The sequence below is a fragment of the Lepus europaeus genome, chromosome 7, assembly GCF_033115175.1.
Source record: "Lepus europaeus isolate LE1 chromosome 7, mLepTim1.pri, whole genome shotgun sequence".
Lineage (NCBI taxonomy): Eukaryota > Metazoa > Chordata > Mammalia > Lagomorpha > Leporidae > Lepus > Lepus europaeus.
Window position 1 is genome coordinate 62,196,171 of NC_084833.1, and position 15,790 is coordinate 62,211,960.

Sequence of the window (15,790 nt, forward strand, 5' to 3'; positions counted from 1 at the left end):
CTCAAGTGTTCTGCCTTTCTAGACAAGGTAAACACAGTCTCTAGCCTCATATTTCTACAAGAAATGCATCCAAGGTACTTGTGGGTCCCACCCTGATATCACATTGAAGCAACATTTCTGATGTCCACGAATGTGCTTATTGTACACAAACAGAGGTTACTCTGAATTTAAACTGTTATTAGGCTAGCTTCAGGGTAACTGCTTTTTTTTTTTTTTTAAATTTATTTATTTATTTGAAAGAGTTACAGAGAGAGAGAAGGAGAGGCAAAGAGAGGTCTTCCATCCTCTGGTTCACTCCCCAAATGGCTGTAATGGCTGGAGTTGTGCTGATCCGAAGCCAGAAGCTTCTTCTGGGTCTGCCACATGGGTGCAGGGGCTCAAGAACTTGGGCCATCTTCCACTGCTTTCCCAGGGCATAGTAGAGAACTGGATCGGAAGTGGAGCAGCCGAGTCTCGAACCGGCATCCATATGGGATGCCAGCACTGCAGGCAGTGGCTTTACCCACTACACCACAGTGCTGATCCCACTGGTATTTCTTTCTTGTAAATGCAGAGTGAGCAGAGTTGGGATAGTCTGCACTGGAGTACAGAACCTCCAACTCTGCTATTTCTGTGTGCTCTCTTGGGATGGGTAAGGAGCCGGGTGTCGCAGGCAAAGGTCCTCTGGGGAATGGTTAGTCCTCCCTGCCACTCCCAAGGTCTGGGTCAAGAACACTGTGCCAAGGCTAGGACAAAATGCTGTGGAAAGCACACACAACAGGCCTGGAACGCAAAGGAGAAGTTTCGTGATTTGCCGAGAGCTGCAAGCAGGAAGCGATGAAGGGAGCAGGCACCGACCCCACCCCGGAGACCATCACACCTCGTTCTTCAGCCTGCCTGGCTGGGCGTGTAACTGACCTCTCCACTCCTCAAAAAGAAGTTGAAAATGCTGCCTTTTCACTAGGCATGGTAATTCATTAAGCAAGATGAGCACGATGAACAATGACAACATTGAGAGGAAATCAGAAGTATTGTTTGAGCCCTAGGTTAAGGAAACTTTGAGAAGAAATTTTTTTAAGTGTGAAAGGATTCTTGCTATTTCTTCTGGGGAGAGTACAATGTGATGCATATGCGGGCCTACTAAAAGGTGTGGCCAAAAGGTGCATCACACAGAGCTGCACCTGCTAGCAGCGTTGATTTCTTCAATGCCAGCTGCATATGGGGTCTGGATGTCAGAGTCACCCATCCACGGTACAGGACCAGGAGGAGCTGTCTGCAAGGAATCCTGGCTGCTCAGGAAGCAGTGCAAATAAAAGCCTGGACTTCTGGATCGACCTGCAAGCTCAACAACACAGAACTAACGCATCATGGGAGCGGACGTCTCAGCCTAGAGTGGTTAAGATGCCTGTGCTCTGCTTTGTTGCATCTGGGTTTGCTTCCCAGCCCCCGACCCTCCTGCTTCCTCCTAATGCAGACCCTGGGAGCGAACTCTGATGACTCAGCAATTGGGTCCCTGCCACCCACATGCGAGCTCTAGACTGAGTTCCTGGCTCTTGGCTTTGGCCCCAGCCCAGCCTCTGCCTATGGCATTTGGGGAGTGGAGTGAACCAGTAGATGGGGAAAGGAATCAGAGTGGGAATAGCAAAACGCGGGGAGAACAAAGGCCCTTTCAGTAACGTAGAACGTTTTCTTAATCTAGCTGTGAAACCAGTCCGAGCTAGAAAGCAAGAATGATAACTAAAGAGGCATAAAACATTTTGTTGGGGTCAGCATTGTGGTTTAGCATGTTGAGCCACAGCCTGAGAGGCCAGCATCCCGGAAGGGTGCCGGTTTGAGTCCTGGCTGTTCCACTTCTGATCCAGCTCCCTGTTAATGGCCTGAGAAAGCAGTGGAAGACGGCCCGAGTGTTTGGGTCCCTGCATCCATGTGGGAGACCTGGAGGAAGCTCCTGACTCCTGGCTTTTGCCTGGCCCAGCCCTGGCTGTTGCAGCCACTTGGGGGAGAGAACCAGCAAATGGAAGTTTCTCTCTCTCTCTGTAGCTCTGGTTTTAGAGTGGAAGAACAAGACAAAGAGGAGACAGCCATGAATTCAACAGCCCGAGTAAGTTTATTCAGAGACAAACCTGAGAGGGACCCACTTCTGGCAAGAGCAGAGAATGCCATTCTCCTACAGACTAGGGGTTTATATGGTCAGGGCTGCTTTGGGTTCTGGGTGGGCGGGCATCAGGCGGGGCTCAGCTGGTTTACCCGGGGTTTTCAGACTGGGCAGACTGACTCCTAAGATGGTGATGGGGCTGCAGGATAACGGGATTCCCCATTGTTCCCAGTACTCTGGGTTCAGCACAGCACTGCCATTCAAATAAGTAAATGTTAAAAATAATAGTAATAATAAATAATTCTCATGGTTACTTGGGAGGAAAGCAGGCTCTGGCCTCAAGGCCACACAAGGCCAGGTGGCCGGAGTTGTCTGTGCCCCACCCCGTGTGTGTGGTGAAGACACGCAGCTCCCATCCCAGCAGACCCCAAGGCAGAACTTGCTCTCTGTCCGTGACAGTCACAACTGACTGGGAGGAGTGGGAGAGGAGAAGGCCGGGTGAGCTCACCACACAGGCAACGCTCTTCCTCAAGGCCCTGGGACAAACTTTCTGACGGGCACAAAGCCCCCAGGTGGCTTCCCCTCAGCGCTTCCTGTGCTAGAGAAGCCCGTCCTGGCTGCCTTCCCAGGAGCGTCCCCTCTGCTCTTCTCAATTAGGCTCTTTTGTCTAACTGCCTCCCTGGCGTGTTCATCTGCCTCACCCTTCGTCACATAAAGAGCGAGTTTTCAGGGTTCATGTCAGCTGTCACAATGCGAGACCTCTCTCTCCCCTACCCCGCAAGAAAGAGAACTGATGCACCAAGCTCCTCACAGGGTTCTGATGTCCACGCCTCACTCTGTGTGATGTTTGTGTGCAGTTATTTCTGAATTTGGAGATGGCATGTCTTCTACACAAAGCTGTTCACGTCTTCGTGCTGGCTCGGTGGCTGACGCCGCAGGTAATGTGTCCCGCCCCCTCCCAGCCCACAGCCTGCCGACTTTGCTTGTCTCCTACGTCTTTGAGACAGCAGACTTCCCGGAGTTGAGTCTACGGCTAGGGATGACTAGAGAGCACGAATCTGAAAAAGATTTTTAAAACAGAACCAGCAAACAAAACAGAGCCTTGCCAAGCTTAGTTTTTCCTTCTTGTACTGCTGCTGGTGCAATAAGACTGTTCATACACGTGTCAAACATAGCCCGTGATGGTCACATGTGAGACCACACGGGGAGCCAGATGTCCGTGCCGTGGGCTCTGGGCAGCGTCTCGCACATGATGATTTCTCAGCAAACAAACTCAAGGGACTCTCCTCCTCCTTCACAGGTGACTGGCCAGGGGCAGCCAGTCCAGCTGGACTTGGCTTCCGATGCATTTGATGATCAGTAGGAGGGCTGTGTAGAGCAAATGGAGAAGATGGCACCCCAGCTGTTAGAGGAAGAGCTGCAGGTGAATAAAGACTTCGGAGTTCAATGGGCAAAGGCGGAGACACAGTGGAACCAGATAAAGAATAAAATAAGCCATTCCTCCAAATTAAGTGATTTCCAGGGAACGGCTCTAGTGGCCTACACTGGGGTCACAGCGAAGGATTTTAATAGTGCCGTAAGAGAATTCTTTCCGAATCAATGGAACTTTCAGTCTAAAGCCTTCCATTATTATCTGACAAGAGTGCTTCAGCTTCTCGCGACAGGGGAGTGCCAGAGAGTGTACAGAGGCTCTCACACCCGGTTCTCTTACAGCGGGTTGGGAAATGTACGCTTTGGGCAATTTACTTCATCATCTTTGAGTCAAAATGTAGCTACTTCTTCAGTGTTTCTTGGTGAAAACAGGACCCTGATTATCATCACATCATGCCTGGGGGTTGATATCAAAGCATTCTCTGTGTATCCTCGCGAAGAGGAAGTGCTGATTCCAGGGTATGAAGTGTATCAGAAAGTCTCCGTGTCTAGAGAAGCTAACAAAAAATATAATGTGATTTTGCTGGAATCTCCCAAAAAAATGATGAGTAACTTCAATTGCTTCTACACTGAAAGGTATGCAAAGTACAGAAGCCACGATAGCAATTTCAACAGAGCAGGTGCGTCTGGGCCTGCACTGGAGGTGGGAGCGGGAGCCACGGTAAAGCAGAAGAGGGGGTGCTCTCCTGCAGGAGCCCCCAGGGCAGAGACAGGGGCCTCCAGTGTACCGCTGGCGAGCGGTAGGTTCCTGCAGGGCAGGGCTGCTGGCCTGGAAGAGAGGTCAGTTCACGTTCAGGGTCATGAACGTTTCCAGGGCAGCGGAGCTCCTGGGCCCCCTGCTGGGCACCAGGTAACACGGGTTATGGAAATCACTGATGTGACAGGGGACACATATGCAGGGATTCACGTTGACATGACTGCAGCCATTTTAAACGCAACTGCCATCTTGGCCTCTAGGTGACCCTGGAGGTCATTCCAAGCCCTATGATAGGGTTAAAAAAAAAGTCCTGAAGATTCTTAGCTGTTGCCAGAATGCCTCTTACAAATGCTAACGCTTTTCAAGAAAGTCCAGATACAATCTGATTCACCACAGGCTACCTCTGTCTAAACAACCCTTTTTCTCCAGGCTCAGCTGAGACCACACTTCTGCCTGTAAGCCCCACCCCCCTCCAGGAAATTACATTCCACGAAACCTTAGATTGACCCCTTCTGCCTTTGGCAGCCAAGTCTCACGCACCAGGGTTTTTCGAAGCTTATCAAAGTAGCAGGGGAGCTGGGAGATGTGGTTCCAGGCAGAACAGCCAGGCTGCTGCAGTAATCTGGGCAAGAGATGAGAAACTGGCCATGGTGATGGAGAGAGCTCCAACTGCGGGCGCTCTCTGTGAGCTATTCCAGCTGGGTGGGCCGAGGGGTGTAGTCAGAAGCCAGGAGGGTGAACCTGGAGATTGCCAGTGTGGACGGTTCACAGCACACGAGTAGATTGGAAGACATTTCTATAGACATGGTCGTCTGGATAAAGAGTGGATGAACAGTGCCAGGCTGAGGAGCTTAAAGAACCGGCAGGTTTTGAACAAGTGGGCCCCATGGCAGACCACATGCATGGAGGGGATGCCCACACTGACTAAGGGGACAGGCAGGAAAACCGCAGGACACGACCTTAGTGACACATCAGTGCTGGTTGTGAATGATCCTGGAGGCCATCGAGCAAGGCTACTGTCCTCCCCGCCTCAGGATGGGCGGCAAGGGCCACCATGAGCGTTTTACCCAGCCTTCCCCAAGGTGTCCTGACAGTCAGGCCTCCATGCCTGTACGTCGATCATCGTGGGCAGGAGTCTCTCTCCTTTGCCTGTATATCTCAGCGTCCAATCCAATACACCATCAGTTTCTGTGCAGCAATTATCTCGGAAGACCTGGCTCCTGTACTAGGCTCCAAGCCCTAAGTTTGGACTCAAACCATTCCAGGGATGATTTGGCGCCGTCACCGGCTCCATGACTTCTGCCAAGCTGCCTGAGCAACAGGTGCCTCGAGGGACGACGAGGACACATTAGCAGCACTGCGCTAAGAACTAAGAGATGGCCACGAGGCTAACTCTGCCTTGTGTGCGCCTCAGTCGGCCCCTCCCCATTTGCAGGATGAGCATCCGCTTGCAGTCCGACAGTTTTGTCTGTGTTCCTCTGTACTCAGGGCCCGTCATATGCCCAGATGAGGCAGGGCTCCAACACGCACGGTGGAGGTAAGCTAAGCTTTGCTGAGAGGCCAGGGGTCCGGCCAGAAATGTGTCTGCCCTGCAGTGGGACTGAGCAACCGAGACCAAAGTCGCCCTTACACTCTGAAGGGATGCAGAAACACCAGAAATCCTGCGGGTGGAAGTGGACCCACAGACAGCAGTTCCAGGAGGACTCAGCTTTGATGTGGAAGAATTGTGAATTTGGATCCAATCTACTGAGCACAGGATAGCCAGGGAGCCCATCCAGCAGAGGAAAGATGCTGCCAGGTGGGTCTGGGCCAAATGACTGATGCTGAGGTTTGAGTGGGAAGTGACCACCACCAGCTCCAGGTGCACAGCCAGGGACAGATGTCCAAGAGGTCCAGGCCCCCAGGCATCCTCCTGCGTGCAGAAGGACACCACTGGCATGGGTGCTGGGCACCCCAGATGGGAAGACCAGTCTCACCTGGGCACTGGGGCTTGGAGCACAGCAGCCTGGAAGGTGACTTTGGGAGGAGCTGAGGGACCTATCGGGCCCAAGGTCTCGGTCAACTTGAGGTGACCTTAAGTTCAAGAACCAAAACGATGTGTCCTCACAATCTGTGTGTGTGTGTGTGTGTGTATGAGAGAAGGGGTGTTTCTGTGTGGGTGTGGGGGGTGTGGGGATGTACATATATATGTGGAGGGGGTGGCTGTGTGTATGTGTGGGGTGTGGGTATAGTTGTGTGTGTGTGTGGCTGTGGGGGGTATGGGTGTGTGTGTATGCATGTGGGGGGGTGTCAGTGTAGCTGTGTAAGGTTTGTGGGGGGGAAGGTTGTGTGTGTGTATAGATATGTATGTATGTATGTGGGGGGAGTGTGGGTATGGCTGTGTGTGTGTATGTGTGGGTGTGGGGGGGTGGCTGTGTGTATGTGTGGGGTGTGGGTATAGGTGGGGGGGGGCTGTGGGAGGGTATGGGTGTGTATGCATGTGGGGGTGTGTATGGGCGTAGCTGTGTGTACAAGGTCTGTGTATGTGGGGGGAAGGTTGTGTGTATGGATGCGTATGTAGGTATGTGGGGGGGAGTGTGGGTATGGCTGTGTGTGTGTATGTGTGGGTGTGGGGGGTGGCTGTGTGTGTGTGGGGTGTGGGTGTAGGTGTATGTGTGTATGGATGCGTTTGGGGGGTGTGTATGGGTGTAGCTGTGTGTATAAGGTTGTGTATGTGGGGGGAAGGTTGTGTGTGTATATGGATGGGTGTGTATGTATGTGGGGGGAGTGTGGGTATAGCTGTGTGTATGTGTGGGTGTGGGTGTGGAGGGGTGTGTCTGTGTGCGTGTGTGAGGATGCACGTGTGTATATGGGGGTGGCTGTGTGTATGTGTGGGGTGTAGGGGTGTGTGTGTGTGGCTATGGGGGAGTATGGGTGTGTGTGTATGCATGTGGGGGTATAGCTATATGTGTAAGGTTTGTGTGTGTGTATGGATGTGTGTATGTATGTGGGGGGAGTGTGGGTATGGCTATGTGTGTGGGGGTGTGGGGGAGTGGCTGTGTGCATGTGTGGGGTGTTGGTGTGGTTATGTGTGTCTCCCTGGTATTTCAGAGTACTTTCAGAATCCTCAAAAGATTTTAAAGAGAGGCTCTATCTTAGGAAGGCCATTGTCTTGAGAAACCCCGTGCTGAAAAATGCCCTTCTCTTCCCCCCACGTGCAGGGCTGAGAGACGGCTCCGCGTGCCTTCCGCTGCTGCCTAGTGCCCTGCTCCTGCTGTGGCTCTGCCCTGCTGAGCTGTGAGCTCCCAGCCTGCTGTCTGCTTCCGTGTGGACCGGAGGCAGGCCAAGGGCAAGGACTCAACCCCAGTCCAGGAAGGGTGCGGTCACGTTTGTGGTCTGCTCCAGCCCTCGTGTCCCCACAGACGTATGGGGACACCAGTGCGTCTGACTGCAGAAGTGCGTGCTCTGTCTTCAAGCTTACGACTCAGGAGAATTCTCTGCTCTTAGACGCATCGCTATGATTAGAAAGTGTTAGTTTGCATGTACTGTTAGCAATAGCAGTCCCCCCGAAATGCAATTTTTGATGAATGTTGTAATCTAAGGAAATAAATCCCTCGTTTTCACACCTTGCTTCTCTGTGGCTAGATATTTCTATGGGTTATATTATTTGCTCAAGAAATTCTCCTAAGGCAGTAGATTTTGTGTTGGCATTTTTATTGTTGATAAGCTTCATGTTGTCATTTCTCATAAATTTTCTTACACTACTGATGGATTCAGCCATAACTACAAGGGCTGTGCTAGAAAAATCCCTCTCCCACACTACCCCGCCAGAAATTCAAGCCATTACTAAGCCCTGTCAAATCACTTTCATAATAGCTCCCAAACGACTCCTTACCTCCCACCCACTCTGATCATCTTGAAGGGGATGAGCACCTGAGCTCTGCTGTGCGGCCACAGCCAGAGGTAGCTCTGCAGTCGCCACAGATGGAGGTGGCTAACACCCAGAGGGCTTCCTCAGCCTCCCCTGACCCCCAGGTCTGAGGCCCGCGCTGCCCTTGGCCTTCCAATACTGAGACAAATGATGAAGAAATGTTAGCCACACCCAAGAGCGCGCTGGTGCAGTAAGACCTGTCCAGATGGTTGGAGAGAATCAAGAACCAGGAAGATGGCCCCTGCCGACTCGGACGTCGGACGTCGGGCAGGTGTGGCCTCACAATGGTGGCAGGAGAGAAGTCAGTGGATGGTGTTGGGACAAGTGATGGTGCACACAAAGAACAGAATTTAGATTGGATTGGACCTGTTCAGTCAAATTCCTTGGACTCAGCTCGTCAACGAGGCCATGAGAGACCAGAGCCATTCAGAAAAGAGTCTCTCCTGGTACATGCCATAGGATTGTACTGCATTTCGAAGTGGGCCAGTTTCCAAACAAACAACCAGGAGATTTGCAGCAGTCGGTCAGAAGGAGCCGCGTTGGCCTGACCAAGCATAATAAGGGAATGTCTTAATTTAATACCATAAGGAAAGTCACCTTAAAACAACAATGTTCTTAGGGGCGGGCACTGTGGCACAGAGGGTTAAAGCCCTGGCCTGAAGCGCCAGCATCCCATATGGGCGCCGGTTCTACTACTGGCTGCTCCTCTTCCCATCCAACCCTCTGCTATGGCCTGGGAAAGCAGTAGAAGATGGCCCAAGTCCTTGGGTCCCTGCACTCGCGTGGAGACCCGGAAGAAGCTCCTGGCTCCTGGCTTCAGATCGGCGCAGCTCCGGCCATTGCAGCCATCTGGGGAGTGAGCCAGTGGATGGAGGACCTCTCTGTCTCTACCTCTCTCTGTAACTCTTTCAAATAAAATCTTTAAAAAAAATAAAAGAAATTCAGTCAACACAATCTACAAAACAACAACAATGTACTTGTTTCCTTATTTCTGTTCTCTTTGTCCTTTTCTTCCTACCTCCACTGCCATCAGAACACCCTATTCTGATGGATTTGAGAATTGTAATCCAATTAGATATTTGAATTTGTCACAATTTGGTTTTTTAATGCACCATACATGAAAGTGACCCCAAAGAAGTGAAAGGCCTGAATGTGAGAAAAAAAAACCTCAAAACTATTATTAAAAAATGCAGAAGAGCAGGAAAACATTTCTTTTTCTAAAGATTTGTTTATTTATTTATATGGAAGGCAGAGTGACAGAGAGAAATACAGAGAGGAGGAGAGAAGAGAAGAGGGGAGGGGAGGGGAGAGGAGGGGAGAGGAGGGGAGGGGAGGAGAGGAGGGGAGGGGAGGGGAGGAGAGGAGGGGGGAAGAGAGGGGGGAGGGGAGGGGAGGAGAGGAGGGGAGGGGAGAGGAGAGGAGAGGAGGGGAGGGGAGAGGAGAGGAGAGGAGGGGAGGGGAGGGGAGGGGAGGGGAGAGGAGGGGGGAAGGAGGGGAGGGGAGGAGAAGAGGGGGGAAGAGAGGGGAGGGGAGGAGAAGAGGGGGGAAGAGAGGGGAGGAGGGGAGGGGAGGAGAGGAGGGGAGGGGAGAGGAGAGGAGGGGAGGGGAGGGGAGAGCAGAGGAGGGGAGGGGAGGGGAGGGGAGGGGAGGAGAGGGGAGAGGAGAGATATCTTCATCTGCTGTTTCACTCCCCGAATGCCTGCAACATCCAGGGCTGGGCCAGGTGGAAGCCAGGAGCTTGGAGCTCCACACAGGTCTCCCAGGCAGGTGGCAGCAGCCCAAGCGCTTGGGCCATCTTCTTCTGCCTCCCCAGGTGCATTAGCCGGGACAGATTGGAAGCAGAACGGCCAGGCTTGAACCGGTGCCCCAATATGGAATGCTGGCAGCTCACTGCACCACAATGCCAGCCCCAGAAAGATATTCCTTACCAAAAGAAGTAAGCTGATTTCTTCTCCCTGCCTAGTTACAGCCACTACGTGGGCCCTGCTCATAGCGACTCGGAGCAGGAGCAGGAGGCTCCATCACACTATAGTCTTTCCCAATCACCGAGGCAGGAAAGGGCTGTGACGGGCGCACGATGAGGTCGCTGGAATCTGAAGCCTCCTTCCCAGAACCATCATCGCCTTGCGCACAGGCCGTGACCCCAGCAAGCCACACCCACCTTCAACAGGGGCTTCCAGGTGCTTGGCAGAAGAGACAGGAAAACTTGCAAAAACCTTTTTGTTAGAAATATCTTTAAAAATAAGGCCAGAAGTATAAACCAGGTAGAAAAACACAAATAAGTTTGACATAGCCATACCAACTGAGTGCTTGCCGCGTATCAGAACTTGCTATTCTCAGCACCCAACCTGTTTGCTCATTTAATCCCCACACTAACTCCATGATGCAAGCTCTCGTAGTTCCCAACTGCTGGATTATATAACGGACTGTCAAAGAACAAGACGGAGGGAAGAGACAAAGGAACCCTCAGCAGAACACAGGGCAGGGAGGGGGTTTTTCTGTGTTGGGAGGGGTGGTGCTGAGTCAGCAGGGGGAAGCAGCGTCCCGGGTGGGGCAGATGGAGTTCGCCAGTCTGTACAGAATTGCCTGGAAGCAAGCCTGTTGTGTTCTGGTCAGGAAAGAGTTTCCAGTTGCTATCTGCCGTGCAGGAGGCATCAACAGTTCAGGACGGTTTATCAGCTCCAGCAGGAAAAAAACAGTTGCGATGAAAGAAAATTATCCAATTTTGATATCTCTTACGTGAGTGCTTTCGTAGGTCAAAAATTTTCCATTTACCCAGCAAGAAAACAAAGTTGTACTCAAACATTTAAGCTTCTGAACACCACCACAAACAAACTTAAAATGCAGACACAGGCTGGGAAAGGGTCTTAGTGAGATTTATAACATAAACAGGCATCTACAAGCCAATTTTGTAGAGAGAAAATCTGGGAAAATATGTGAACAGGCAATTTAACAATGAGAAAACATTTTTAATTGCTCATTTTTATGCAAAGAGCAATTGACATGCAACTTGAAATGAAAATGACGTATTGCTTTAGCTATAAGAATGGCCACCAGACTTTCACCAGTGTAAGTGACCTCTAATGCCAGCTTTGAATCTGCATGAGACGCAGTACCTCTTGCTCATACAATTCTTACATTGGTTATTTACTGTCTAAGTGAGAAGTGCTTTTTTTAAAGAAAAAAGTATTGACTTATTTGAGAGGCAGAGAAAGACACGTGAGAGACTCTCATCTACTGGCTCACTCCTCCAATGCCTACAGAGGCCAGGATTCAGCTGAAGCCAGGAGCCAAGAATTCAAGCCAGGTCTTCCACACAGGAGGCAGCGACCTTAATTACTTGAGCCATCACCTGCTGCCTCAGAGGGTCCGCAGGAGTCAGGAGCCAGGAGACCAGTGGAGCACCAAACCCAGGCACTGCGATATGGGACGAGGGCATCTTAACCACTAGGCCAAACGTCCACCCAGCAAAGGTGGTGACGCATTCTTTAAGGCTGCAACGTAACACAATCTAAGCAGCACCGCGGCATGAACTCTCATTTTCATACCAGTGCAGTATTTGGCACAACTTTTGTTCAATTCAAGCACACACAGCTCAAGGAGCACGTGTGAGGACCCTGCCTATTTGTGTTCATCTTTCTTCTGTCTCCATCTTCAGTAGGGAGGAGCAAACTGGGCTCTCAGGGCTCCACAGGACTGCTTTCTCCTCCATTCATTCTTTGAACTATCACTGGAATTAAGCATAAGCCAAAAACGGGGACCAGTGAGCTAAGATGCCCCAAGAACCTGGGCCCCTGCTACCCATGTGGGAGACCAGGATTGAGTTCCGGGCTTCCAGCTTTGGCCTGGCCCAGCCTCAGCTTTTGCAGCCATTGGGGAGGTGGGTGTAAAGCCACAGAAGGAAAAATCTGTGTATTGCTCCCTCTGCCTTTCAAATCAACCAACCAACAAGTAACTAAATAACCAGCACAGCCTGGCCTCTGAAGGCCAGGATCTGTGGGCCTCTTCCCCTCTCCTGAGCATCAGTGGTTTTGACCACTCAAGTCCTACCCAGACTCTTCATTCAGCCTGTCTGGAAGTTTCCGTGAGAGTCATCTAGCATCAGAAACATTTGGGGAAGACTTCAAGACATGTATCCTGGGGAAGTGATCCAGCTAACTAGAAAGTGAGGAAGTTTTCAGAGATTATGTTCTGGAAGCTGAAAGGGCAAGAGAGCGATGAAAGGAAATTGAGGGAGAGGACCTGCATTGTGGCACGGCAGGTTAAGCATCCCATTGGGATTGCTGGTTCAAGTCCCAGTTGCTCTTCTAATGCACCTGGAAAGGCAGCAGAAAATGGCCCAAGTATTTGGACCCCTGCCACCCTAGTGAGCTCCAACCCTGGCTGGTGTAGCCACTTAGAGAGTGAATCAGAGGATGGAGGATGGATCTGTCTCTCCCTACCCCACCCTGCCTTTCAAATAAATAAATCTCTGTTCTATGAGATGGGGTTGGGCTGCTCTTGAGCAAAGGTGGCTGTGGGAGTTTGGCGCACCTCATGAGAGACCCCTGCTGGCTGCTGTGGATTCACTGACCCTGGACTGCAAACACGGAGGGGGACGTCCGAGGTGCCTGGGTACCCACTGCTGCCCATCACCAGGTACATGTGCTTAACTAAAGCTGCAAGTTCTACCCGGGAGCAAGGTGGCGCTATATTCCCAGGGGCCTAGGACGGCCTACGGTTCTGATGACAAGTACTAGTTCATGGGCATCCGACAATAAGTATCTAGGGGAGCCTCAGAGCAGACGGGAATCTCCCTCACCCTGACCTTCCCAGCCTCATCACCAATTTGGCCCAGGAACTACCAAACCCAATCTCATTTTGCCCTTGGTCCCTGTGGAAGGAGCCCAGGTCTTCCAGGTCATCTCACACCCTGGAACCCCAGTCCATGTGAGACACCACACATCCCTTTCTTTAGCCCCAAATCCCACACTTCCCACATTCTGGAACGTTTCCTCTGTGCCCCCTGGGACTCACGGTCAAGTGTTAGTGGATTGTCCATATCCTCAGTCTCCCTAACATTCCGCCACCGTCTTGCTCTCTGGAACATGCCCCTGCCCAGGGCCCTGCACCTTCATCCTCCCGCTTGCTCAGATGGAAGAACCCGAAGTTACCCTTCCTTTCTCTCCCTCTTCCACTCTTGATCCGTGAGCAAAATCTGCTGTTCCCATCCTCCAATTACAGTCCAACCACTTCTCACTGCACTGCCGCCACCTTGGTCCAGGCCGCCGCTCTCTCTCACATGGGTTGTGACAGGAACCACTCTTGTGGAGCAGTACGCTGTCTCCCCTGACTGCTCACCTCACGTTTGGAGAGGTTGGAGAGTTAAAAACGACACTTCCCAAACTCCACTGTAATTAGGGTTCATGGATTCGTTCCTGATAATTATACACACGAAAAATAAAACTCTGGGTGGGGGGAGGGTGTGTGGCACAGCAGGTTAACCAATGCCTGTGATACTGGTATCCAATATGGGCACCAGTTCGAGTCCCAGCTGCTCCAATTCAGATCCAGCTCCCTGCTAATGGACCTGAGAAAGCAACAGGGGGCTGGTACCATGGCGCACTTGGTTAATCCTCCGCCTGTGGGGCAGGCATCCCATATGGGCACCAGGTTCTAGTCCCGGTTGCCCCTCTTCCAGTCCAGCTCTCTGCTATGGCCTGGGAGGGCAGTGGAGGATGGCCCAAGTGCTTGGGCCCCTGTACCCGCACGGGAGACCAGGAGGAAGCACCTGGCTCCTGGCTTCGGATTGGCGTAGCTCCAGCCGTAGCGGCCATTTGGGGGTGAACCAACGGAAGGAAGACCTTTCTCTCTGTCTCTCTCACTGTCTAACTCTATCTGTCAAAAAAGAGGAAGAGGAAGAAGAAGAAGAGGAGGAAGAAGAGGAAGAGGAAGAGGAAGAAGAAGAAGAAGATGATGACGATGACGACGAACCATTTAAAAAAAAGAAAGCAATAGAAGATGGCTTAAGTCCTTGGGCCCCTGCACCCACGTGAGAGACCAGGATGGAGTTCCGGGCTCCTGGCTTTGGTCTAACCCAGCCCTGGCCATTGCAACCATTTGGGGAGAGAAGCAGTGGATGGGAGAGCTCTTTTGCTTTGATACCCTGCCTTTCAAACAAATAAATTAAATATTTTGTTAAAAGTACAAGATCCAGAAAAGAGTTAGGGACCATTATTTTCCTGCTGTGGTCTGGGCAAGGAAAATCAGACAAATGCGACCATTTGGTTATCAGATTCTGGGTTCTCTATTCCTTCCAGGGTCTAGGGCAAAGCATGGCGTGGTAACAATTGCAAGAACATAACCAATACTTGCAGTGGTGTGTCTTTGAACTCCAATGTCTGATTTCTACTCCTCCAGCTCCTGCCTGTGTTGAATCCTTTCCTGTTTGAGGTACCTGGACTGATTTCTGTTCCCAACCTCCTAACTGCTCTCCCTGTTTCTATTCTTGCCCACAAGAAGACAAAGCTTAAGACAAACTTAAGACAAAATATATAATTTCTCTGCTCAAATCCTTGAACGCCCAAAAGCCAAAGTCCTTATGAAAGGAGTCAGTTAGAATGGGAATGGTAGGAAGGCAGGAAGGACAAAGGGCCCCTCGGGTAACGTGGAAAATTTTCTTAACGTAGCTGGGAAACCAGCCTGAGATAGGAAGGAAGTGTGATCACGAAGGAGACAAAGAATTTCAGCAGTCAGGAGAGAAGCAGGCTCTGGATTCAAGGCCATGGCCAATGCCGGATGGCTGGGGTTGTCTGTGACCAGTCTCGGGATACGGTGAAGATGAACAGCTCCCCCAGCAGCCCCAAAACACAACTGCTTTTTTCTTCTGTGAGAAATGCTGGATGTGCCCCATTTGTAAACCCCCAGCACAAGAAAGCGGTGGAACTTTCCCCCTCCCGGCTCTATCCACGGGAGCTTCGTGTCTCCCCTTTCTAATCAACTTGTTTGCTAGCAACACGCTCTCATGTGTCCCTCTGCCCCATACTTGGTCACAGGTGGAGCGAGACCCTGGGGTTCACCTCAGCTGTTACACCTACAACAGCCTAAAGAGGTCACATCTAATTTGACCCCTGCCATTGCCTGAACGCATCCCCTCAAAGTCCCAAATCCTTATGTTAACGGTATTTGGAGGTGGGGCCTTTGGGAGATAATTAAGATTCGATGAGGTTCCCATAACAACATCTGTGGCTTTATATGAAAAGCAAGGGAGAAGCTGGCACTGGGACACAGATGATCAAGCCACTGCTCGGCACACCACATCCCATATCAGAGAGCCTGTGTTCAAGTTGCACCTCCACTTCTGATCCAGCCTCCTGCTAATGTACACCCCACCGAGAACAAGCCCCTATGATGCAAAGGCAGGGCCGACCTTCTTGTCCATCTCCCTTAGCCCGACGTGTCCCAGCCTGCCCTTTACAAAAAGGAATTCACTAAACTGAGGGAGAGGTACAGCGGGACTCAAGGAGTCATCTGCTTCTCCAATGGACTAGAACCTTGGTGGCTGGCATCACCCTGGGGTGGTTTGCAGAGGGAAATTCCAGGTCTGGGCGGGATGTCACTGCTACCTGCACATAACCCTCAGACCAGCTGAAGCCCACAAAGAGCGGAGCGCTCGGCACCACAGACCACCAGGCCAGGG

The 15,790-nt window shown here is 51.5% G+C and overlaps 1 protein-coding gene and 1 long non-coding RNA gene across 2 annotated transcripts; both read left to right on the forward strand.

Annotated features, from left to right (window-relative positions):
* Positions 1-2,949: 2,949 nt before the first annotated feature.
* Positions 2,950-4,466, forward strand: LOC133763832 (T-cell ecto-ADP-ribosyltransferase 2-like). The gene is given in 3 exon segments (XM_062197563.1): positions 2,950-3,012; positions 3,375-4,081; positions 4,463-4,466. Coding segments are annotated over 3 exon segments (774 nt in total).
* Positions 4,467-5,298: 832 nt separating this feature from the next.
* Positions 5,299-7,806, forward strand: LOC133764566 (uncharacterized). Its single transcript, XR_009866450.1, has 2 exons — positions 5,299-6,000; positions 7,403-7,806. It is a non-coding gene; the product is annotated as an uncharacterized LOC133764566 (long non-coding RNA).
* The last annotated feature ends 7,984 nt before the right edge of the window (positions 7,807-15,790 follow it).